This window comes from Mytilus galloprovincialis, chromosome 14 (assembly GCF_965363235.1).
Source record: "Mytilus galloprovincialis chromosome 14, xbMytGall1.hap1.1, whole genome shotgun sequence".
Taxonomy (NCBI): Eukaryota; Metazoa; Mollusca; class Bivalvia; order Mytilida; family Mytilidae; genus Mytilus; species Mytilus galloprovincialis.
The window spans coordinates 33,207,022-33,234,426 of NC_134851.1; the positions used below are offsets into that span (position 1 = coordinate 33,207,022).

General features: G+C 31.0%; 1 protein-coding gene across 3 annotated transcripts; it reads right to left on the reverse strand.

Moving 5' to 3' along the window:
* Positions 1-1,003: 1,003 nt before the first annotated feature.
* LOC143058010 (uncharacterized) lies at positions 1,004-26,427 on the reverse strand. Of its 3 annotated transcripts, none has more exons than XM_076231474.1 (7): positions 26,388-26,427; positions 17,538-17,616; positions 12,544-12,849; positions 10,824-10,939; positions 8,974-9,151; positions 4,215-4,325; positions 1,004-1,815 (listed from the first exon to the last, which is right to left on the reverse strand). In XM_076231474.1, the coding sequence occupies exons 2-7, from the start codon at positions 17,602-17,604 to the stop codon at positions 1,802-1,804; spliced, it is 792 nt and encodes a 263-aa protein (XP_076087589.1). In that variant the 5' UTR covers positions 17,605-17,616; positions 26,388-26,427; the 3' UTR covers positions 1,004-1,801. The 3 variants fall into 3 exon arrangements, with proteins under 3 accessions (XP_076087589.1, XP_076087591.1, XP_076087588.1); XM_076231476.1 differs by lacking the exon at positions 26,388-26,427 and adding an exon at positions 26,184-26,205; XM_076231473.1 differs by lacking the exon at positions 26,388-26,427 and adding an exon at positions 25,237-25,324.
* Between the last annotated feature and the right edge of the window lie 978 nt (positions 26,428-27,405).

Genomic DNA, 27,405 nt, shown 5'->3' on the forward strand with positions numbered 1-27,405 from the left:
TTATGTGTTACGCTTGTGCATTCTTAAAAAATACATTAGACATACCCATGGATTTGTTAAAATTTGACGAGGTCATCTCCTGTGTGCCTTTGATTGTTCACATGTAAGCTGATTTATTTAGTATGAGCAAAATCATTTATAACATACAATAGAATATTTAATTGAATTTTTTTTAATTTTTTAGCGTTCGCTTTGAATAAAAAAAAAATAGCTGAGTCTTTGAACTTCAGAATTCGTGGCGATAAAAGAATGTCACCTCACTCTGCTCTTGGGCTTTCCAATGTTTCATAACCCTTTCCCAATGTTTGAATAGGAAAACTCAGAGATATCATAACCGCTTTATATTATGCATGCATATATAATTTGTGATCAATACTGATAAGGTCTTTGAATTTAGCTTCTTGTAATGCCCAGAAATATACAACAGAAGTATCACATTTAATGTTCTATTAAAAAATATTTTTGAGCAAACAACTAGTAACAATATAGAATCTTGATCTAGATTTAAGCCACCATTTTAAATATTGACATCCTCATTTCACGTTTAGATATTAAGTTTATATGAAACATCCATATACAAACTGAAATATCAAAAATGTCATAACTTTCAGTGTATACTATGATGATTAGTTGGCAGACAACTTGTCTACATGTCTCGCTGTGTTGAAGATCCATTCGTGTGGGTGCTTTCTGTTCTTTGTTCGGGTTGTGATCTCGTTGAAACATTTCACTTTCCATTCTCAATTTTATACAAGCATTGCACAATCCGTCATATCAATATTTTGTTCTCTTTGACAATCGATATTTAATTGATATAGGCTCTGAATAAAAACTCATCAATCGGCTTATTAAAGGAACAATGCATATAAATATAGCTATGACAACACAAACATTCAGATTTATGTGCATAGATACTATTATGTAATCGGGATAAGTATATTTGCAGCAACATAATTCGCATTCTCCCTTAAAGAAAGATAACAAAACATAACAAAAACAATAATAATATTCTAAAGGTTTTTATTTTAGTATAAAGATAGATATAATATAAAAAAGTTATTTCGATCAGGCGTACATGTTATTAAAAAAGAAAAAAGAGTAAAATAAGAACTAGTATCACAAAAAAATTAAATAACACATTAAAAATACCTAAATACACGGAAAATTCAAAACTTAAGGTCCCTTGTAAAAAAAAAACCACATCTAACAAAACAAAACTGTCATACTCCTGACTTTGAACAGCAGATTCCTTGTGTAGAACTTGATGCATTAAACCTGGTTTAATAACTCTCACTTGTTTGATAGTCTCATACAATTTCATTATATTGACAACAATGCGTGAACGAAACAAACAGACATAACAAACAGATCAATTTACCTCAAAGACAAATAAAATATGTATCACGTGATTAAGATAATCAACAACGTCAGTACCTATAATCTATACTTCAAGATCATCATGTATTATTTGTAATATTGATATGGAACATTTATCAATAAGGTCTTGGTATATGGCGATAAATTTTTAAAAAGCCATAAAAATAACATAAGATAACAATTAAGGATTAAAATAATAAAATTGATTAACAGAACAATTCAAATTTATTTTCCAGAAGAATTTGAATTCTGTATTTCATGCAATATTGTTGATAATTTTCTTTTTAATTAAGGGTTTGCGTTTTTTAACAGAACTATTTTAATAACATTTTGGAGTTCGCTAGAGCTTTGATTGTGAAGTTGTCTTGCAGCAAGTACTTGGAGTTTCTTTTATCTTCCAATTATTTGATTCTTGTTGTTCATATCAAAGGTGAACTTCTATAAAATGTAAAAACATTATTATAAAATATTCATATTTATCTGTATTTCACTTTAAATAGATATAACTAAAGATTTTTTGAGCAAACACCTGGCTATTTTTTGTTTGTAACGATACTGAAGCTACGAACAAGTAGAATTGAAGTCATTTGATGAGTTTTCAATGCTAAAACAAATTATTGATTTGAAATTACAGATTATAATCTTTAAAGACCGAACATTTGAATCTCTGGCAAACAAACATGCCTCGGCAGCGACACTAAAACGTAAAATGAGTAAATACCTCAATGAAATGCCAAACGAGTCAATTGACAATTTTGGTCATATTGACTTTTTTATGAATTTTACAATGTTGCTGTTTATTATGGCAAACCGTTTTGCTATTTATTCTTAATTCAAGATATCTCATAAACTTTATATAGTTTATAAGATATCTTATATAGTTTATAAGATATCTCATATAAATTATAAGATATCTCATATAAATTATAAGATATCTTATATAGTTTATAAAACATCTTATATAGTTTATAAGATATCTTATATAGTGTATAAGATATCTTATATAGTGTATAAGATATCTTATAAACTATATAAGATATCTTATAAACTATATAAGATATCTTATAAATTATATAAGATACCTTATATAGAAATTGTTTATAAGATATCTCATATACTTTATAAAATATCTTATATAATTTTAACGATATCTTATATAATATATAAGATATCTCATATATATCTTATTTATTATATAAGATATCTTATATATTATAGGAGATATCTTTAAATTCGAATAAATAGTAAAACGGCTTGCCATAATTTATCGTTTATCTCTATCTATAAAAATATTCAAGATAATAATTAAACACTTCTACAAAGTTTCATCAAAAGTACAAATTCTGGGCCAGCAACATAACAATGGTTGTCTGATTTGTCTGAAAATTTAAGAATAGATAGATTTTAACCTGGTACACATTTGTACCCCAGCAAATTCACGACTGGTGCCAAGTAATGAGAAAAGAACACTTGACCCATTGGGCCATATGAGCTAAAAAAAAAAAAAAAAATACACCGCAAAATAAACCGTTTTACATTTCATCATCTAATAGACCACTAGCTTTCTAAAATTATAATTACTCTCATTCTCCAGAAAAATAAATGTTCATTGATCACCATACACACTTTAATTACTTATTACAAAGAAGTAGGTCCAGTAAGGGCTCATTTTGGCCTCAAATTTCAGGCTCATCTAACAAAAGATTGTAGACACTTTTTAAACACTTAAAAGTGTATATTTCAATTGATTCAATTAGTGTATGTGAAAGATTTTAACTGATTTAGTCATTAAAAAAGCTCCGATTAAGGCTAAACTATGAACATTCTATCAAATATGCCCAAAAAAACGTCACTTTTCAGATGCTTTTTGTCAAAAATAAATTTGGCCGCATCCGTGTTCATCCTCAAACTTTATATATGTTGTATTTTCATCAAATACAACTAACTTTTCAATATTATGAATGAACACGAATGCGGCCATTTTAATTTAAGACGGAAACTGTCTGGATCGTAACGAGTATAATTAATTTGTGTATGTTCATACGCTGTACGAATAGAACTGTTATACTCCAATTGAATATTGAGCTTAATCGTAAATAGTTATTTTTTTATCATATATGTTGAATTTCGTTTTGAATTAAATCGAAAAGACTTATAAAAAGCAGACTACAATGATCTCGATAATTCCAAATTAAACTGCGATATAAATATACATTTAACCTATATATTTTCGTTCGCAACAAAAGCAGGATACCCGTATACTATAAACTTTGGCTGTTTACCTGCTCGTTTGTCGGGTTGTTTTCTCTTGGACATATTCCCAATTTCCATTCTCAATGTTCTTCTATTTGTTCATCGGATCGTGTTGTATTTACATAATTCTATATTTGATCTAGCCCATGTTTGAACTTTCCTTTTATTTTATGAATGACCAAGCTTTCTTGTTAGGTTGACAATATTGCAGTCACTGTCTTCAATTATAATATTTTCTATATAGTTCCAGTATGATGATCTTAGCTTTTGTTGCACTTGGTGTTTTTAGGATCTGTGTTTTTTTTTAATATCTGATTTATTCTCTGTTTTTGTTGACCTTATCTCTTCTTATATGTTCTGTTTCTTTTTCTTCGTAGTTTCATTATTTCTAGTGTTAACCACGGAATATCTTGTTTTTGTTTCATAAATTTAGATGGGATATCTTTGTCTGTTATTTCTTGTATTTTGTTTTTGATCAGTAACCACTTTTCTTCTGTGGTGTTATTAGTACGCGTTAGAGAAAACTATTTGATGTTTTTCATCTGTGTGCGTATTTTTACAACTCATTATGCATGTTATATTACCTTTATTTACTGATTTATTTCTCAATTTACGATAAAGTAGAAGTGTTGCTACTGTCAGACTAACACAGATCGACACACAAATCGAAATAATGGTGTATGTCATTAACTCATCTGTAATGGAAAATATAAATAAGTTTTATAATAACAAATATCACACTTGAGTGTATCAATAATTAAACATGAGTATTGTATTCTTGTTGCTTTTTAAGGTTAAATATAAGCCATGACATAATAATGATAATATGATGCTACTTCTGTGCATTTGTTTTACGTCCAATCAAATCTGATTCGGCAGACTTATGGTCTTGCAAAACCACACTATTTCTGACAGTTGGATAAAAACCAATCCATGCCGAGATAACAGTTGTTCTGAATTGAACTGACACTTACAAAAAATATCTTATCACGACTTGTATTCAGGAAGGAACTATTTATACAATAAGAATACATACGGGCAGTTATAAATGATTATGAAACAAATTTCCATATTTTCTTGAAAAACTAAAGCAACAATACCAGTCATCAATGATCATTATACATTTTATGGGTACTGCAATATCATTCTATAACTTTGAATTAATATCGAATTGGTATTCATTGATGAACTAACGTGTTTGAATTGATATTCCTTATGACAATTACACACATTTGTTCAGTAGAAGGGTTTATTAATAAACAATAGGGCACAAGCTGAAATGTAATTATCATATTAATTAAATTTTAGGTTGAAAATTGTTGTCAAAGGCCTTTATGATGTTGTAGTTTCCGTACCATAACTTGTGAGTAAGTGTATGGAACTCTCTGCAATTGAACCACTTGGTACCATATCACATTGGGAAAACTGGTAAGGTAATAGTCATGGTCCTTGCATTCCCTTTATATATGACCATATAGTTTTTAAAAGTTACTTTAAACATTTGCCAATAATTGGTTCATATTATACAAGTAACTACTGTGACATTGAAATTTAATCAGTGGGGGCTTTTAATTTAAGGGCATACGATACAGTTTTGATCCTGTATTTACAAGTTCGTGAAAATTTGCATATAGGCTATTTTTTACCTGATTAAATCAAATATGTAATAAAAAATATACCTTCATGTGCTACTTTTTGAGTAAAATGAGGTCGAAATTTTGTATATTTGCTCAAAATTCAGATTTGTGGCCGTAATTTCTTTTTCGAAAAAAAGACATAACTTTTTTGTTATAAAAGATAAACACAAATTGTTTTTTGTTAAATAATCGTTAATTTCTGTATTTTATAAGTATCCTAAAAAATTATGCATTTTTTGTTCAGAAATAACTCATATTTATCAAATGTTCATGAATTGAGGAAAATACGTCATTTTTTGCTGCATGTTTATCAAAATTAAAAAAAATCCTCTATTTACAGTTTTATAAAATTTGGGTCACATAATCTCCCTGTAAAATGAAACAAATTGCTGTTTTGAAAAATAGGGGTCCATGAACTCGTTTTCAAATTAAATCAGTTTGAATGATAAAAATCAGTCGAAAAATGCATCTTTTCCCGATATGTCACAGTTTGACGTCGCGAAAATAACATTTTACGTTAGCAACGTCATTACCTCCCCTGTAACTGTATCGTATGCCCTTAATCCCAATTATGTACAAATATATGTTCAAATTGAAATTGTTACAGATCAATTTCTATATATAAAATATCAAAATCCAATGAAAAATTTAGCTTCAGCTGTCACACTGACTCAAAAAAAAAAAACAATCTCTGACACTGATATTATCAAGATGCTTGATTTCTTGATTGACAACATATTTGTTACGTTTGGAGGACGTGTTTTCAACAGACTGTCGGCATTCCAAAGAAACCAATAGTGCCCTTTCTTGCCGCCGTTTTTAATTTATTGTTGTGATGCTGACTTTATACAGGAGCTTTTTAGGATGAAAAAAAAAGTTAACCATATCCTTTAACTTTACTTTCCACTTTATATATAGATGATGTTCTCTCAATAAAATATTCAAAATTTGGTGACTATTATGCACGAATCTATCCCATCGAACTAGAGATAAAAGATACATAAGATACAGTTAAGTCCGTCTCATATCTTGACTTACATCTAGAAATTTATAATGAGGGTCTGTTGAAAACCAAATTTTTCGACAAACGAGATGATTTCAGCTTTCCATTCCTATGTAGCAACATTCCAGCAGCGCCTTCACACGGAGTATATATCTCCAAATTTATACGATATTCCCGTCATGTATTTCCTATTAAAATTTCCTTGATAGAGGTTTGCTGGTCTCAAGGAAGCTTTTCAACCAAAAGTTCCAAATGGTGAAGTTGAAATCATTCAATCGTAATTTTACGGATTCCTTCACGAGTTGGTTTAAAGTTATGGAATAATTGCTTCACAAATTATATCAGATATGTTTCTTACTATAATCCCCTTCCCTGTTCATGAATGTGACCCACGGATTAAGACTATTAACATGTGGAGCAGGATCTGCTTACAATTCCGGAGTACCTTAGATCACCCCCAGTTTTTGGTGGGGTTCGTGTTGCTCAGTCTTTAGTGTTCGATGGTGTTTCTTGTGTATTATTATGTGTCTGTTTGTGTTTTTCGTTTAAGCCATGACGTTGTCAATTTTGTTTTCGATATATGAGTTTGACTGTTCCCCTGGTATCTTTCGCCCCTCTGTTGCATATATGTAAAAATCCTGGTAGTGTCAAGAGAAGACATTTAAAAAAGCATATTATAATTGCCACTGTTGGAAACGTTTTCCTAATTATATGAAAAAATTAAAAAAAATCTATTTTAAAATACATCCATTTGATTGTTGTCTAGTTGGGCTCACATTTAAAATTATTCATGGTAATGGTAAGTACCGTCAACAAAATTACTGGTATAATTACACAGAAAAGTATTTAAACTACTTCTCATAAAAGAATACCAATGAAAGTAGATCAACATATTATTGAAATTTACATTTACGTTCATATTAGATGAATTGTCAAAATGCAAACAATGCATGACTGCAAAGGTCGAACACAGAACGTTCAAGTTTTGAACAGCTATGAAACTTTCCACACAAAGATAACTGCCAAAAAAATGTTCATAACTCATGCATTTGTCTTCTTGGAGAATGTTTTGTAAAATCTGTCGCTGAATTTGGATTGTGATTAAATCTAATTGCAAACACATCATAGAACTCTCACACAAAAAAATGTGGTCAAAGAACTCTAAAAGATGACATTTTCCTGTTATTGTCCAATATACAAAGATACATAGTTAGATTCAGCATACTTAAATACACCAATACTTTAAATAATGTATTCATTAAGAAATTATAAAAGCTCTGTTTTAAAGGGTTTTGTTGAGAATAAAACAACATATAAACATCGTATTTTGATTTTTTTTATCCAAAATAACAAACAAACTTATCACGAAGTTTTTAAAAATATTTACAAACTTTTTTTTTAAAACGTTCATCATGACGTAAACATAATCATAACAATGTCAATAACAACATTATAATTCTTAGTTTTAGATATTTCACCATATATTTTAAAATGAAAGTTGAATTTCAAACGATATGCATGCATAACTTCTTTAAAACAATCGAATTTAATGCTGTATTTGTTTTTGAGTATGAATATACTTACATTTTTTTTATAATTGTGAAACAGGACTTTGAATTTGAATTGTGATGTAATATTTGACGAAGCATAGTTTGTTAAATCAGAATGAATGTGGTCTTGTAACTTGAAAATATGATATGGAACCTATTATGGTCAAATAAATCAAAAAAATTAAATGCATGGCTGAATTCAGTGCAAAGGTACCACAGGAATTCAATTTTAAAAAGGGGTCCAAAAACCAAAATGTTTTTACCAAGTTAGGTTGAGCATAACAAACATATATTAATTATTTGTAGAAATGAAACACAATTTCATATTGGACCAATATTTGAAGCAACCTGCAAAATAGGCTAACAATCAAAATAAAAATTTTTTGAAAAAAGTTTGGATTATGCGTTTTAAACATTAAAGAACCCCCTAATTGTGTTTATTTTAAATTTGGACATTTAAGACCTCGATTTTGAACAATTTGAAAACAGGTCCAAAATTCTAATTGTATATACAAAGTAAGATTCAGCTTATTGAAGAACCCCAAAAATTAAAGACTTCAAATTTTACATAATTTGCATTGATAGAGAAATGAGCCATACATACACAGTATAAGACAAAGTATTGTGTTTGGTCCTTTTGACCGTCACGATAAGGAAATTAACTCACAAAATCTATCCAATTTTTGAGCTATAACACCTTGTCATACAGTTTCATAGAGATTCATATATTTATACTGAAGTGATTGTCCAAAACCCGAAAATGTAGTTTGTATCTCCTTTTGGCACTTATTCCTAAACGGGTTGGGCCATAACCACCACAATCTATTCCAAACTTTCGTTTCGTGTATGAAGCCGTGTAGGTCAACTTTCATCATCTTTATTATACATTAGTAATTGCCTTCAATTAAGAAAAATGCTTGTTTACTGCACCTTTTGGTACCCAACTCATCAACAACTAGAACAATTATCCCAACACTTATACTCAAGTAATTTTCTAAAAACAAATGTCTTCGGAGGATGACGACGTCAACGTCATACTGTTATACGACCGCAACAATTGCACTGTATTTGTAATGTGAATTGCATGAACACATACATATTTATATACTTGATTTTATACAAAAAAAAAGGATTTGCAAAAACATTGTTTTACCTTTCACTTGACACATCATCTCATTATCAACTGGTATCGGATGTTTATCTATTAACTGGCAAATTACTTCCAAATTGTCATTGCAGTTTGTGGATTTTTCGGCCTGGTAGGCCATTATTACTTCATAGTAAATTCCATGTCTATGGTGCTTCACAATATTGAAGGGTATATGTAAACCCTAAAATAACATTTTATAGGAGTATCTTTCAGTTGCAATATATAAAGAATATAAAACCATCATGTTTAAGGTAAAAAAAATTAATCTAAAAGAAACATTTGTGTAATATAACGCAAAGAAAAATATACAGTGTTTGCATAAAACCAGATGACTAAAAAGTTATAAAAGCTTTTTAGTAATAACTTTGAAAATAACTGTTACAAATGTTTTATAAATATACATTCAATTTTAAATCTAGAGGTTCTAATAGCAGGCTAATAAAGAGTGGCCAAGGCTACTAGAGGGACATTTAAACTCATAGAAAATGGTAGTCGATCCCCTTGCATCGGATATGATTTTCATATCATGACTTACATCTAGACATTGACAATGAAGGTTGATCGAAAACAAATTGCAACAAAAAATAAGAGGGTATAAGCTTCCTAAGTGTGAACTTTCTATTTATATGTTATAAAATCTAGCCATGGCTATATTTCCTATCTATGTCTCGGATTATTCTCTATTTACGAATTTCAACAGTAGTATACTGCTGTTCGAAATTCATTAATCGATTGAGAAAAAAACAAAGCCGGGTTACAAACTAAAACTAAGGGAAACACTTCAAAAATAAGAGAACTACGACAGAACAAAACCACAACCTTTAAATATAACACATACATAAATGAATTATTATATAACAATGGCTATTCATAACTTGGTACAGAACACTTTAAGAAACAAATGGTGGGTTGAACCTGGTTTTGTGAAATGCCAAACCTCCCGCTTTTATGGCAATGCTAAATAGAACATTAAAATGGCAACATTACATGACAGGAGTACAATACAAAAAAAATGGGAGAACATATAGGACGAAGAAGCACACGAATAATATGTAACGAAAGGTACCAGGATTAAAGTTTAATACACCAGACGCGCGTTTCTTCTACGCAAGACATACCAGTGACGTTCAGATAAAAAAAGTTCAAAAGCCAAAACAAGTACAAAGTTGGAGAGCATTGAAGACCAAAAGTTCCAATATGCAAATACCAATGAACTCGGTTACTTTATTTTCCACCTCTTCATTTTGAAATATTTTAAGCCAATTTAATTCTTCAATTTTTTTCCAATAGCATGAATAGTATGTATGTATACATAATTTCTGATATTTGCTAAATTTAACGTATATATTTCGGTGAGGTCGATAATAATATTGCAACCTCCCCAAATCCTTACAATTACAGTTCCGGGTTATACTCACACTGGCAGTGATAATTGTGTGCAGTTATCAGCCGACAAAGAGTGCACATTTTCCAGAACAATATATTCCTCAAATATAAATGCTTAAATCATATACCTATCTAAGGAATGGGGAGTATGCAAGGTGTTCAATTCATATCGAAGCTTGTTATAGATAATCGATTGGGTTTTTTTTTCAAACTAAAGATCTGTGTCAGTTGTAATCTTATCGGAAAGATACAGCCCTGATATGCTATCTGAATGCATAACACCCTCGTGTTTGAATAACCGTTTAAAAGCTATTTATAGCAATTGTGACTTTGTTTATGTTAACATTGATAAAGGCACGTGCAAGTTTGAAGTTATATTTGTATATCTCATGTGAGTAGAGGAAATGAAAAATAATCACTAACAGAAAGATCAATGGACAAAATACACAAAATAGTAATGTACTCACCTGTTTTGCTACTGTACAGTTTGGCATTGGATAAACTTTTTTTAAATGCAGATGTATCTTAATACTTCCATCAGAAGTTTCTTGCATTATGGCTCTTGTGTCGCTTGATGGTAAATCTTTTGTCATAGAAAATATCAGTCTGGCAGTTATATTCTAGTCATATTAGAGTTAGCTATATTAAATATTTCACACATCGTCGATGAACCTTTTTGTTACATACGATTTTCAATGAAAACAAACTATGGTACATTATAACATTTTACTGCTAGATATGTCATGATCATTAAAAACATCATATCTTCTAAAAGAATAATATTTAGGTTAAAGAAATATCAATAACGTTCAAAGTGACTAACCTATATTGGAAACAATTAAATGAAACAAAGTGTAATTAAACTATGTAATGTATTTGGATACGAGTTATACTTGTTCTTTTATGATATTTTTGCTACTTATAAAATTTTGATTCCATGCTATAGAAAATACAGGTCAGAGAGACCTCTATTTAGTGTACTTTTGTTGGAAGGAGGCATTAATTTTTATTCAATATGAAAATTTGCATGCAAGTTGTTAAATTACATTCAATATCTAGTACAGAATATATGTGGGAGATTGTCTCACACATTAGAATACAAACTATGGATCTGCGTTGATTGAGTTTCTAAAATACTGCTAGCTTCCCATTCTTAAGATATAACATATACTGACCGACTTAAGAAACGCAACACTTGATTATTCTTTTTAAATTTTGAAATGAATATATCACAGTCAAAAGCAAAGACTGCATGTAACAAACGCCACAATGATTGTCAGACAGGCCAACCAATTGTGTTAGACATGTTTTGGGCTCCGTTTTACACCTTCTGAATTTTCCTTTGTTCTACCCATTACAATGGGTTTTGGCAATTATGCAGTTGAAACTTTGGAGCTCGAAATATTTTTCTTCAGTCGTTTCTTTGGTATTTCAGTTGAAAGGAAACATTTATTGCACGAATCTGTGAGCAATAGCATTCGGCAATTTTATTAGCAGTTGACGATGCGGCCGTAAACATGTCTCGCATATGTCGATGCGTATTCAAATTTCATTAACGTTTCACTATCACAGCATGTTAATCTGGTCATTGATGGTCAGAAACAAATCCCGGCTACCTGTATCGTTGTCGGAAGGACAGTAAGACGAGTTTCTGATGTCAAACTGTATGGTTGCAGTAGGTTTGCGTTTTTCTGTTTGCAGTATTCCTATTCATTTTTTTAAATATCTTTGAAGTACATGTATGGAGATGAAACATTCGTTTACTGATTTAAGTGTGGCCAATGATTGAAGCACTGTTTCATGAAGCAAACGAAACTATAAAAAAAATTTTAATGGGTTCCAAATTTCGCTTTCAGAAATTCGTGCGATCTCAATAATTCGGTATGTTGAATAACCACAGGTAAGTCAGATGTTGTTTTTTCTAAAGAGAAAAAGTATGGTAAACATGAATAAAAGCTGAATAAGAATCAAACATGATTAAGGGGGAAAATATCAACCAAATGAGTGTTGCGTTTATAAAATCAGTCAGTATATGTCCATGATTATTATGAATCCGTAATAAATAAAAGTTATTATCTGAAATCTTGTTATTGTCTACTCAGATTGTGGCAGTTCTTCCATAAAATAGATTTTTACAGTTTTACCCAAGAAATAATTTCATTTGTATCTTTTAACTTTCATACTCACATTCAAAATTATGCTTTGATATTTCTATTCCCTTTGTTTGTGTGTCAAAACTGTAACGACATTGGTATTTACACCGTAGGTCTGACTCTGTCACGTTGTTTATTTGAAGCTCAAATTGATTCCCATTCTTTAATATTTCGGTATACTTATCTGAGTTTATTGGATGCCCATTATAACATATAAGTTCTGGGCCTTTTGTCCATTGCCTGATAAGTCCTCCATCTATATTATTTACACCGGAAACAGTACAAATTAGGGATAGCGTCTCTCCTAAACGTATAATCTCTGGTCTGAATATCAAAGACACTGTAAGAATAATAATGATTGTAGTGTTTTATAAAAAGAAGATGTGGTATGAATGCCAATGATACAACTCTTCAACAGAGACCAAAACGACACATGAATTAACAAATAAAAGTCACCATACGGCCTTCAACAATGACCAAAGTGCATAGTCCATCACAGTGTCTCAATAGTTTATCTTCAAATTAAATTCCGATGCTTATTTTTTTTAAAGTGAGTAGAGATCCATTATTATTATATTTAAATTGTAGTTGTAGTATTGTAAAAGTAACTTCTTTTCAAATTCATAACCTTTTTGTAGCAGAATATACAAAATTGCGCCGTTTAACATGTCAAAATTTGACGTTGTTTTTAAATATGGTATAAAAATGATTAAAAAAAATGGATCATTTATTTCAATACAAGCACGTATATACAAACATATCATTATTTAATGTAACAGTTGACATTAACTATGAAATAAAAATAGCCGATACAACTCTAAATAACGTCTTTGACGAGTTCTTATTCTTCACAGTTACAGGGAATGACACAATTTTCCTGAAATGAAGCAAAAACAACATATGCAGTATTGAATCAGTGCAAAGAGTATTTCTTTTTTAGAAATGAGTCTCAATCAGTTTTTCTTTCAACGTCCGGTGAGCAGTTGCATAATGCTGTGCATTTTAATGCTGCTTTTAAGAATTTACATTCTCATCGACATCCTTTCTTACAGCCACAGTGGATGAGCTCTTGGCATGACATTGAAGCTTCAGCAAGCACAGACCAGAATGGTACCCAAGTACCATCAAGGTTTTGCCAATCAAATAAATCTTGTGATGGTATACTTGGATTTGCAACTAAACAATTGCCTCAAATAACACTACATTGGTAAGCTGCATGTTTATTATGTTCAATGAAGAAGTGCATCTCGTGTTGGAGGAATATTGTCAATTGTTCTTGTCTTCTGCGTGAATCATTGTTTTCTTGACTAATTCACCATATTAGCTGTACTAGACCGATTATACAAAAGCACAACATATCGTGATATTACTTTTAACACTTTTAAAATTTCCACTTCATTTGGATTCTCAATAACCTGCAGAAATGCTTCTGACAACTCCTCTTATAAAGACTATGTGGCCCAAGCTGATTCGCGTTTCATGTACTCGTACTGATTACAGCTTAAAACTACTCACTTCTTGGACAAATCATCATAGATATCCCTGATGAACTGAACGCTTTGTTAGCAACCATGAAGTTGACTGGTAAAGAACCTGCCTTGAAGTTTTCGGCAAGTACTGACCAGGTGACAGTACAGTTGACGTGGACCAAGGCTAAGGAACAAGATGCATTCCCTGTAAACCCAAGCCGGCCTTGAAGAGTAAACCACCATCCACCAGGAGAAGGGACGCCAAGCGTTACGATCAGTGGATGGCAAACAAAACAGCCGTTTTACCTGCTGCCCAAATCCAACAAACCACCATCACGCAAACCGAGGCAAGAGACAGCGTAGTTGAACATGTACTTACACCAACTAAGTACAAAGGGGAACCAGTTGGGGTTGTAGTCAATAGGGATATTGTCACCAGTTCCTACAACCCCAAAAAGGACTGCCATCACCTGGTATTCTACACCTCCACAAATGACAGAGGCAAGCGCAGTAGGATCGACTTCGAAGAAGGGTTTGACATCGACAACCCAGACCTACTGCGCACACCACCACACACACCATCAACGCAGATTCCAAAGAGACAATACAAACAGCCATGCTAGCAGCACATCCTGATACTCCGTACCAGCAACACCAACGCAGACGGAGTAAAATGAAGGCCAAAAAACAAACAAACACCGGTCTATAAAATAGGTTATTCAAGTCCGCAATATCCAGACAGGATAGCCAGACGTGAAACATCTACATATCATCATCATGATTTCTTACCTTTCCTAGAAAAAGCTGAGACTGTGTCACAACCGGTAAATGAATTGAACAGTGGAAAGACTTTCAATTTCAATGGTCCTAGAGCAAGGCACAATCCATAAATTGAAATATATCGGAAGTTCTTTCCAGTGCCAAAACCTATCCACCGCAGTTCAGCCATTTGAATTCCCATGTTTATGCAGCTGGGAATGAAGACATATCAATTGAAAGTTCTCCTTCAACTAATGGGATATCTGGTTCGCTGAATCTTAGTACAGCTGGTGGAATATTTGAATAACTCTCTGGTAAAAGAGACACACTCTTTGAGTATCATTTCAACCTAGGTTCGGATTGGTCAAATGTTTGAACAACGCCTTGAACATCCTCTGAAATATGTTGGAATAAAGATATACCTGTTCCATTGAATGAATCTTTTAACGAGATACTGCTTTGATTGTGATCAATGTTGTCTACAGCAGATGGTGTAAATACATTTTGTAGTGGACTGGTAGGGCAAACCATACCTTCTTGGACATAACGACGACAATCATCATTGGCCATGGAAGTAGAAATTTCTAACACTCGGTCTTGGAGATAGACAGTCAAAGTTTGAAGAAAGTATCTATTAGATCACGTTTTCTAGTCTTACATGGATCATGATTCCATGATAAGCACAAACTTGAGGTTCATGATCTTGGTAGTTTCTTTGTACAACTATACATCAGAAGCTGTACCATTGTTAATGTCGACTGAGAATATGAACGATCCTGAATGTTGGGTCCAAACTGAATCATACTGACCAAAGAAAGCAATGACTTGGGTACAGAAGCTTTCTGACATCCCTTTGGGAAGGTTCTTTTAAATTCTGAATATCTTTACGAACAAACGTAGCTGCTTTTGATATGTTGACAAACTCATTATCAAATTCCTCTAAGCAGACTCTCTTCAATGCAGGACCAATGTCATCTTTGAAAGCAAGAATTTTTTCAAGGCCTTGTGTATAAGCATCTAAGTTATGGAAATTAGATACAATTCTGTGTTTTAGTCGTGTACTATTAACTCAAGATAAAACATCTGCATCTAGACATGAATGTTATTCTTTCCGTATAAAGTTTACATATATCTGACAGCTTGTAAATACTTATGGTCTCATCGCATGACCTTTGTTTCATTTATATAAGAGACTAGTTCTGAAAATGCAATACCATGGATTTGACTTTCCTTCATAGATTCGACATTATCATTTTTCATTTCAATTCGAGATGCACGATTATATAAGGAAACTAACCATTTAGAGTGGTACTTTGCTTCCTGTGCAATTAGATCACCTGCACTTATCTTTGCAAGTTACAACGTGTCATTTAATTTTACTGCACATTCTCTAACGCGTGTATCTTGTCAAAACATGGAGGACTCATCAAAGGCTTCTTGGCCATTTTCTGTCCATAAACAGCACACAGACTGGTTACTGGTGGACTGAACGGAAAAGCTATGTCTAGTTTTCTTTTTAGATGTGGTTGCTTTATCATCTATTCTCTCATGTGAGGTTCGTTTTTCTGCTCTATTCAACTTTGTCCTGTTTAGTTTAAGTTGCAAGATTTGTGCCAACATGCCTTTTGGTCAAAGAAAGACTTTGCTATTCCAGATCCCTCATCTAAGTTTTCAATGCACACATTAAACCCTTCAGGCATAAATCGTAATTCATGAAACTTCTTAATATTGTCAGCTAAAGATTGATAACCAGCCCCAACATTGAGACGTTTAGAATCAAATGGGCATATAGGTTTTTCATCTATAATTTCTTGGCATAGGATGCAATTTGCCCAATCAATATTATTTGATTTAGTCTGTTTGTCATATTCTACACTTGATATCCGGAACGTCTTTTCAGTAGCCATGTTGTAAGAACTATGATCGGAAATTAGTTGATATTTTCCTTGTGTATAACGTCGGGTTTCATCTACAAATGACGTATCAGTGACGCTTGAATCGAAAAGTTAAAAAGACATACAAAAAGTATGTAATTTAAGATTTGATAACCTGAAATCCTGAATGTTTTGCAAAGCACAAATATTTGTTGATTGTTAATAGCTTTCTAGATATACACGATATAGTTTCTGATACTAATACTTTTGACGGCCATTTTGAATTTGTCGGCCATTAAGGAATTATCTTTAATTGTTCCATATTCAGAAAAGATTAATTAGCATCATAACTAGCATTATGCAAAGTTTTGTGCTTTCATTTTCAAATGATCAATTATCATAACATTATTTTTTGGACTCTGCCTCATGACTTTTGGCGGCCATTTTGAATTTGTCGGCGTTATGGAATTATTTTTGATTGTTCCATACTCCTTGAAGATTAACAAGCACCATAAATAGCAATATGCAAAGTGTTGTGCTTTTATTTTCAAATGATAAATTATACCATATTTTTGGACTCTGCCTCATGACTGTTGGCGGCCATTTTGAAATTTGCGGCCATTATGAATATTTTTTTTATTGTTCCATATTCAGAAAAGATTAATAATCATCATAACTAGCAATATGCAAAGTGTTGTGCTTTTATTTTCAAATGATAAATTATACTATATTTTTGGACTCCGTTTCATGACTGATGGCGGCCATTTTGAAATTGGCGGCCATTGTGGAATTTTTTTTTTGTTGGCTCCATATCCAAAAATGTTTATAAGCATCACAATTAACACTGTGCAAAATTTCATGCTTTTACCATAAAGTGATCAATTGTCCCAAAATATTGGACTTAGCTGCTGGACTATTATACATACCATTTGCAACAACTGTTGCGATACTTGTGTATATTATAGCTGTCCGGTAAATATATGATCTTGCCATTTAGTGTGCCTCCTACAATGATAAACAGAAAACATTTGTAAGATAAAAACAATTTTAACAAAATAGTTAAGATAAGCATGATGCACACAAAAAAAGAAAAAAAGAAAATGCGATTTACATACTCACAAAAAAAAGAAGAAATAAAGGCTCTACGATTGTTCCTTAGATGTGAACCTAAGTGTAAAACTTAACCTAAACCATTCAAAAAAAATAAATGTTAATTTCTTCATCAAAGATATTAATTGATAATCTCAATTCTGTCAAGTAAATATATGACTTATACATAATTGAACTTGGTTTTACAGTTTATTAAACCTTCCACATGTACAACAGTCGCTTTAATTTCATTATTTTGACAACAATGTGTGAGAAAAATAGGCCTATAGGTAAAAATGACAAATTTATGGTACAGCAGTACAAATTGTTTTAAAATCTGTACCACTGTAAAAAAAAACCAAGTCAACCATTGATTGATTGTTGGTTGGTTAATGTCCAGTGGCAAATATTTCATACATGATCAGGACGAACCAAGTCAACAAAGAAAATCAACAGGACATAAAAGAAAATCTATAAAAAAAATATAAACAGAAAAGAAAATAATAAAATGTGTGTAGACAGCGAATTTGTTGTATTACTAAAAGGAATTAACAGTGTTCAAACAGACCCATACATTTAAATTTCAGATAGCTGTGTGCATGTTATAGTGCCACCATTGTTGTGAATGTTTCTTGCAAAGGTAGATAATCATACTTTGTGAATGCCCACCTTTAACAAGATCAACGATTTTTGAAGCTATTTCATTGTTTCAATTTTGAAACTTTTGGCCTTTTCAATATTATATTACGAAACACATAATTATAATTAATGGTTAAGCATAACAAAATCAACGAAGGTCTAGTTCTCAAGTTTTGAATTGATGAATACTTTTGATAGAAATAATTGAATTTTTAATTTATGGAACTAATTATGTCAATGTTACATATTTCAATTGAAGATTTATTTTAATTTTCGAGCTGTTTATTCACAAATTGATTGATATAAAAAGATCATTGGCCTCAACATCTATTAAACATGTTAAAAGGCAATATTAAATAATCTACTACACAGAATGCACAAGTGAATTATTGACAACAACCAATATGCATCTTTGCATCCGTACTGTTCACATATCATGGATAACGTAAAGTGAAAAATGGTTTAGCTTCAATACAAATATTGAAAACTACCGCAGCATCCCGGCATACACATACCGAAGAAAACACTTCAATTAAATATATTGGTTTTGAATGATTAATATAATATTGGTGTGGAAATTATACACGCCCTTTTATAAACAAATATAAAAATGAACGCCTTTACATTCACTTAAGAACAAAGCAGTAGCTTAAAGCATATTGCAAATTCCGTGATTTAATTTGTAGCTTCAATCGTTTTGCACTTTGTAACTTTATAATGTTCATTAAATATTGTATAACTTAACATGCACGTTCTTAATAAACTTACGTCAGGGTCAATAACATGTACTTAAACAAACTTTTTTTTATCTGATACAGCCTATTAGACGGATATAAAACAAAGAACAGCACGTCTGGGGTCAAGTACATGGTTAGTATTACCACTCTGTGGTAAACTATATACAAAAAATATTTTATAAAGTAATAAGCAAATTGAAAGATTTAAAATAGGAAAATAATCTAGATGAGTAAGAGCGATTTAGCTTCACAACTCTAGTGCATTACTGTATCGAAAAAATTCCATTGTAATGTTCATTCGTCTTACTATTAAAAAACAGTTGATAATAAAATTGAGAAAGGAAATGGGGAACGTGTTAAAGCGAGAACAACCCTACCATAGAGCGGACAACAGCCGAAGGCCACAAATGGGTCTTTAATGTAGCGAGAAACTCCTACACCCGGAGGCGTCCTTCAGCTGGCCCCTTAAAAATATGTAAACTAGTTCAGTGATAATGGACGTCTTACTAAACTCCGAATTATACACAAGAAACTAAAATTAAAAATTCTACAAGACTAACAAAGGCCAGAGGCTCCTGACATGGGACAGGCGCATTATTGCGACGGGGTTAAACATGTTTATGACATCTCAACCCTCCCCCTATACCTCTAGACAATGTAGAAAAGTAAACGCATAACAATACACACATTAAAATTCAGTTCAAGAGAAGTCCGAGTCCGATGTCAGAAGATGTAACAAAAGAAAATAAACAAAATGACAATAATACATAAATAACAACAGACTACTAGCAGTTAACTAACATGCTAGCTCCAGACCTCAATTAAACTGATTGAAAGATTATGTCTCCATTATATGAATATCAGACACAATCCCTCCAGTTAGGGGTAAAATGTCATGCTATCATAAAATATATGAGAAGAACATAACCCGTGTCATGCCAACAACTTTATAGACATTGATGTCTACCACTTCTGTTTCCGGTACTGACAATTAAATTCCGATATTTGAGAAATATTCAAAGTAAAAATATAGAACTAAAATAAAAGTACTAAAACACGACACAGTGTTACAAAGCGAATCATTTTTTTAGAAAAAAAATTGAACAGATTTGCCTTCCTTTATCTATTACTATAGTCAAAATAGATACACTTGCGTTTTCCTTAAAATGTATGGCAATATACAAAAAACAAACATCATGTTCCAAAAATGAATATATACAAATGTATTAATCGTAGATAGCTTAACATGATGATTGGCATAATATGCATCATTAGAACGTTCCCGTTATTGAATAATTATGTGTGAACTCATTAACATAAAATACTAAATATAGCTAACTACTTAAAGCATTTAAAATAAAGATATGTCCGCCCCTTGCATTATCACATTTGCAAAATGAGTGCTCATTGACACCATGGTGGAAATCCTTATTTGTCATATTTTAATCATTTGAACTCATTATGTACCTATTTGATATAACAAGATATTCCTAATAAAACACTTTGAATTACTCAACCTGATCATGTACCTAATATAACATGTTTCCAAGAAGCGAAGAATGGGAAAACTGTTTATTATTGCGTCAAAGCCCTCTGTGTATATATTTGCAGTCATAGATCTATATACATTTGAAAGTATGTATATACAAAGGGAAAAACATCTGTATTTAACACAACTTTGAGTAAAACAAAATTTTGTTATAAAATTATAAACATTAGTGACAAACCTTTTTTTAATTGTAATTTTATTTAGTACAATACTTTTATCTTTTAGATGGTGAATTAAAAACAAATTACTCTAAACACTGTGGGGTGGTTTTGAAGACATCAATGTTAGAGTTTTACTTAACCAATAAATGCTTGATTAAAATGATTGATGCCTGAAGAATTATAACTCTCGCCTGAATCTGAATATTACTACACAGACTATTATTCATTGATTATCAAAAACAGAAAAATTAAAAACATAATTTCTTAATTTTTCAGTGGAAACCTTCCTTTCATCATGAATAGCTTATGTTCAAGTTTTGTACATTTCCCTAAAGATTTTACAAAATAAAATTGAAAATATTATGGTATAAGACATTTTGATATAAGTGTGTGCATGCATGTAAGCATCAAATAGGACCATATCATTTATATCTCTATAAAGCAGTTGAAAAGATCAATTATTTCTGGATAATCTGTTTTTCGGGACAATGATGTTTAAATAATACCAAATATATCATGCAGTATATAGAATGTAGAAAAAACATTAGTGTGATTACTTTTAAAAAGAGGGGTGAAAGATACCAGACAAATATGAATGAATAAATAACATTCCTTACATTATTGTCATATATTGAAATATATCATACATTGTACTATGTAAATGTTCTCCCTTTGCATGACCGATTACTGTAGGTATTTCATTTTATTTATTATCTATATCTATTCAAACATTTGACCTATGATACATTCCATATCAAAAACATGATATAGAATAACAGTTGTATGTTACTATTGTGTAGGATGTTTCATAATTGAAATAGTTTATAGTTCTATAAATGTAAACAGTTTAAAAAAGAAATGACTGAATTAAAAGACCTGATCTTCTAAGTTCAAATGTTATATTTTTAATGGAACTCATTTATTAATGTGACAATGTTACATACATCAAACGAATATTTATGTTCATTTTCAAAATGTTTATTTACCAATCGTTTAATATACAAAATAATATTGGCACAATCAACTATGGAAACGACTGAAATAGAAACTATAATGCCAACTATTCATGTATCTTTGATACTTTCTTTTCACATGAAGTATAAGAAATGCGTTATTTGTAAACCCACTTCAATTGTTGAACAGGTATAAAATGATGTGATATGAGTGCCAAATAGACCACGCTACATCCAAGTCACAATTTGTAAAAGTAAACCATTATAGGTCAAAGTATGGTCTTCAACACGGAGCCTCAGCATCCCTGATTTCAATAACAACTGAAATCAATGTTTGTTAATTATAATCAGATATGAATAAATAAGATAATCTAGGTTTCAATAAAGCATATGCCTTACTTCATATGAGTATAACAATGGAAACAAGACAAATATTCAAATTCTATGTTACGTTCAACTATCTGGTTTGAACAACAAAGCAGTAAATTAGTGCAGTTTAAAAATGAGCAACGGTGGTCTTATATGTTGGGGCAATGTCACACTTTTTCTTTCCCTTATACATGTATCATGTAAACAGTAATAAGATCTCAACGTTATGGTAAAATATATCTCAATATGAAATCCGAAACAGACTATAATAGGTGTTGCATTAAAAGAATTTGATAATGACGTGGTATGCATTATCACCAAGGGTTAAAATCTAAAAAAGTAAGAATTGTTTAATTTTGTTTTTTTGCAGAGGCCTTGTGTTACATTCCATTCACGGGAGAGTGCCTTTCTGAAACATTCGTATACAAATCATTATAACTGGAATTCGGTGACTTGTAAAATCAAAACCCCCGACTGAAAACGTAAACAAATTATTTTATATAATAACATGATTTTGGGAAAACAGAATATACCACTTAAAGTTCATATCAATTATAATAATTATTTTAATTTCTTTTATTTTCAGTAAGTCTGTATTTTGAAAAGATTAAACTATCTTGAAAACTATTTAAGTGATCATAACAAGGACACAGATTACAAAATACATTCTATAAATTCGTGTATTCTTCTTAAAAGCCGACGTAAAAATATGGGGAAGTTATGAAATTTAAATGCTTTTTCTAAGTATCGCCAACAAGATGAAAAATACACTAATTAAATATAATGATTTTTTTTTGCCAATTTCCACTAAACAAGAATGTATTTTCCAGAATTTTGTTTTGGGACCCGGAATTGTTTTCTCCTAATCGATGTCTATTAAACAACGGTATAGTACTGTTTATTTTCATATGTACACTTTTATTTTCCGCAAATATTCAACATGTTCAAAAAAGCCAATTAATTTTTATCAGTAGCAGTATCACAAATCTTTCCTAGCTTTATTACAATCAGATTCCCCTCTACTCATCAGTCCGTATAATATACTGTCATTTGTTTACTTATATTTTTCCTACCCATTGCACGTTTCAAAAGATTTTATCATGAAACAATAGCAATTCATACGAAACAAGTTTCTGTTAGTGATGTTCAAGCAATTGTTTAACCAATGGCATATAAAGTATCTGAAACTTGCTTACACCTTATCTAAGAAAGCTGGATTTTGATTGGTTGGTAGTCGGAGTATTATCGCAAATTCTTACCTTTTCCCTCATTTCGAACGAATTATTCTGGTGAATATGCTTCAAATTTCCTGCTATGCCGTTGCTTTGGCCTTTTTACATGTACCCCCGATAGACTTTCCCCGGCAACATTATTTGAAACCTTTCTCACATTATCATGCTTATCTCGATTATTAACTTGCGCAACATAAATAGGCAGTATTCATTCAAAGAGGTTACTCGAAAACTAAAAACAAATATGTCGGACAACACGACTGCACGGCACTAATCCCGTGATCGTATATTGAAGAATTCGTTGTGTATATACAGTAGATGAAGCAGTCTGTACAAATGAACGATTCTATAATTGAATTACAAAAACGTTTACACACATAAATGTTACATAAAGACAGCGCTAACGCGTCTAAGTAAATGTATAATTCCCGCAGTACTATGCTACTAGTCTTTACTAATCCTAGAAAAAAAGTATGTACATACATGTGTATGGATTAGAGCTAACAAATAAATACAAAAACTACATTCACCTGTACAGAGCGTTTCAATCAAAATTAATCGGTGTACCTAAACATATATATCATGTTTGGTGTATACTTGCGACCATGCGTCCCTCGCCTAGCGGTTCGGGAAGTTCCACAGTTGTTTGACTGGTATTTTTTTTCGCAAATACCCTTCATATCATGAAATTAATGTTCAAAATCATATTAGCACTTTCTTGACATTTATTACATGTAGGAATCCACGTATAATAGACAAACTAAATAACTTCGGTTAGGGATTTGGTGTTTAGATTTTTATTTTGACCGAGGTATTATGATCGTGACTGTGATAAACAAACAACACAAAGTGGTCTGAAAGTTTTTTAAATATATATGTTCCACAGGTTGCTTTTTTTAAAATAAAAATTGTCATATACATGTATATCATCATGTTAGCAACAGATGTTAAAATATTTGATGTATTAAATTTTTCTTTCGGAATCAGTTATAACTGCATATCTTCCACGTATGTGTTCTTTTCCTTCCCGTACGGGTTTTGCTTTCGCAATTGCGTAGTGCAACTTGAAATTTTCTAACGAGAAAAGTCCTGTTACGGTGACTGCATACAGAAAAACGTATTGAGAATTAAAGTAAGAAAATACAATATAATCCAATAGCAGTAATGCTTTCCTGAGGACTTCAATAACACAAGGGATTTTCGTTTAACATAAGTCTATGTTTATGATATAAATCAATGGACGATTGGTGTTGTCTTTACGTCCGGTTGTTATAACATTTAATCCATGTCCAAGATGAGAAATAAGCATTTGGTTATTTGAATAACATTAATATTGCTGTTGAAATTTGTCTAATCGTATAGGAAATCCATTTCTCCAAAAAGGAATTATTTATATAGAATGAATAGGATGTTTTGTTGTTAAAGTCTCCTCCCGGAAAACATTTTTTAAAGACAATAATGACAAAATGTTACAATTTGTCAACAATCGTCAATTTTGCCACAACTCTTATGAATGAGAAAAGTTGTGACTTCAATCAAAAAATGAACTATGAATCATCATCAGAACTGCTGTCAGGACAGTAGTTTGATTTAATGTGAAATGAGGGATAAAAACAGGAGTATATTATCTAGAAGTTTGGCTAAATTGCTGATATGAATTGGGTCGTAAATAAATTGTGGACAGGTTTTAAGCTTTTTGAAGATCTAGAGTAATTGAATATTTTCAAACTCGCTTCTGTTACGACTACTTTTAACAGTAATGTATTCACTAATTCAAATATATAGCAAAAACAAATTATCAATATTTAACATTTATCTATTATAAATAATAATAAATACATTTATTAATTTATCCAAGTTTGCTCAATGATGTTTGTGAATGAACACAACATTTACCGTCATTGCTGTCTCACTGTTTCTCTAATAAAACTGGTGCCAAAATAAATATCAAATCATGTCTGTCATTGTTTGAATATTATGTTAATACGAGACCATGGGATTGTTTGTGATTCTAGAATATTCTGGTCGTCCAAGTAATATCGATCATACGATTATTCTATATTTAAAGTAATTGGATATTGAGAACGGATATATCATATTAAATGTTCCATTTTAAAAACGAAACGAGGGTCTGGCGTATCAAATTATAAGCGTCGTACCTCTGATAACTATTTTGTATAAAATAAGACATACAATTCTATTGATTTCTAGTGCTTCCAATTATCAAATTCATAAAAACACCGATTCTATCTTAATGTATTTCATGCTTATATTTTTGTTTATATCGAATGGATAAAATCCAAAGAGAAAATAAAAATAAAACCGTACTTACTTTGTTTCTGCTTAGTTACAAATGTAATTTAAAGGGGCTTATACATTCCAATTTATGAAACATTTACTATAATTAAATTTTGGGCGTCTAAATAATCATTTCGACATTTGAATTGATAAGATAATAATTTATACGTGTTTGGTTGATAATTAAATTATAATTGACATTCTAAAAAATGTTTCTGCTGAAATTCCTCTGATCTTTACTTGGCACATGGTGTTGATATATCCGTCATAGAGAATTACCAATAGTCAATTCAATGGTTTTATGAAAAGACAAACTTTAAATTATGACCAAGTCAGGAATATGACAGTTCTTGTCCATTCGTTTTTGATGCGTTTTGTTATTTGATTTTGCCATGTGATTATGGACTTTCCCAATTGATCTTCCTCTAAGTTCAGTATTTTTGTGATTTTACTTTTTACTATGTTGATATATTAAGTAATTTTGATAACATTTTTTTATTATAATTTAATCAAAATTCAAATAAAAAAAGGAAATTTCAACATACCACATCTGCTTATATCTATTAACAATACACACATTTTAAAATCTGAATCACTTTTAAGATAAGATTAAAGTTCAGATTTTTTTTATGAAATCATCAAATGTTAATGTACATTGCGGTCGACAACAGTACACAATATATTCACATGGGATACTGGTTTTTCCTTAAGTAAATATTTAACAGACCAAATCAATAAATGTTTCTTACCTCAGTGTAATGTTTAAATGGTTAAGGTACGTCTGGTCTTACTATTTTCACACAACTTAAAAACTAAATATAGAAAAAAGAAATCTCATGTTGATTATGGTAAATGTTTATTTTAAGAATGTGGAAAACACCTTAAAGTTTGTCTTTTCATAATTTCAATCAGCACAGGACGCTGTTTATGATTGCCGTTGTTCAAGATTTAATACAATATTTATTCTTATTGGAAATTGAAACATGTATTATTAGTGCTCTCATGTGTACATATCTTGTTATATTTTTATGAAACTTACATCATAAGATTGACGCATTCAAAAATCAAGGTCGATCAATTTTCTAAAAGTTATGCTCCTTGGAAATATCAATTATATGAAATATTGCATAATGACCGCTCTCATGTGTAAAATTCGTCACAGATTTTTATGAGATATATAATGTTGGTTTACATATCATCAATGTCTTTGACGACTCCGAAAATCAGTGCCGATCTCGTATTTTTAAAGGAGTAATGTCAATTGAAAATATTTACTATACGGAAAGTTCATTGTTTCACGAAGCTATTCTAAGACCTGTCATAAGACATGTCTAAGGATAAAATATACAAATGAAATTAGTTATGTTATGGAATAGAAATGAAATCCGTCGTATTATGTTGTGTTAAGTACGATTCACTTATGGAAGATATGTGCCAATAACCCAACAATTCATATGTGATTTGAATTGTGAACTGTTTATTTTGTAAATGAATAATAATAGGCAATAGATAAGAAGTTTTACTCGTATTTATTATTGTTTAACTAGTATACGCATCGCATCACATGTTTATCTGTCGTCGTCATTTTGTTAGTTAATATAATGTACCCTGACCTGTAAGTTAAGATATACCCGACCGCTATGGCAAACACACAATCTGCGGAGTTGGATGCGATTTGTTTCTTTTTATATATATTGTTTATTATCGCTATTTTGTGCATTTTTCCTTTGATCTTTTTTTTGTGATAATTTTCACATCATGCTACTT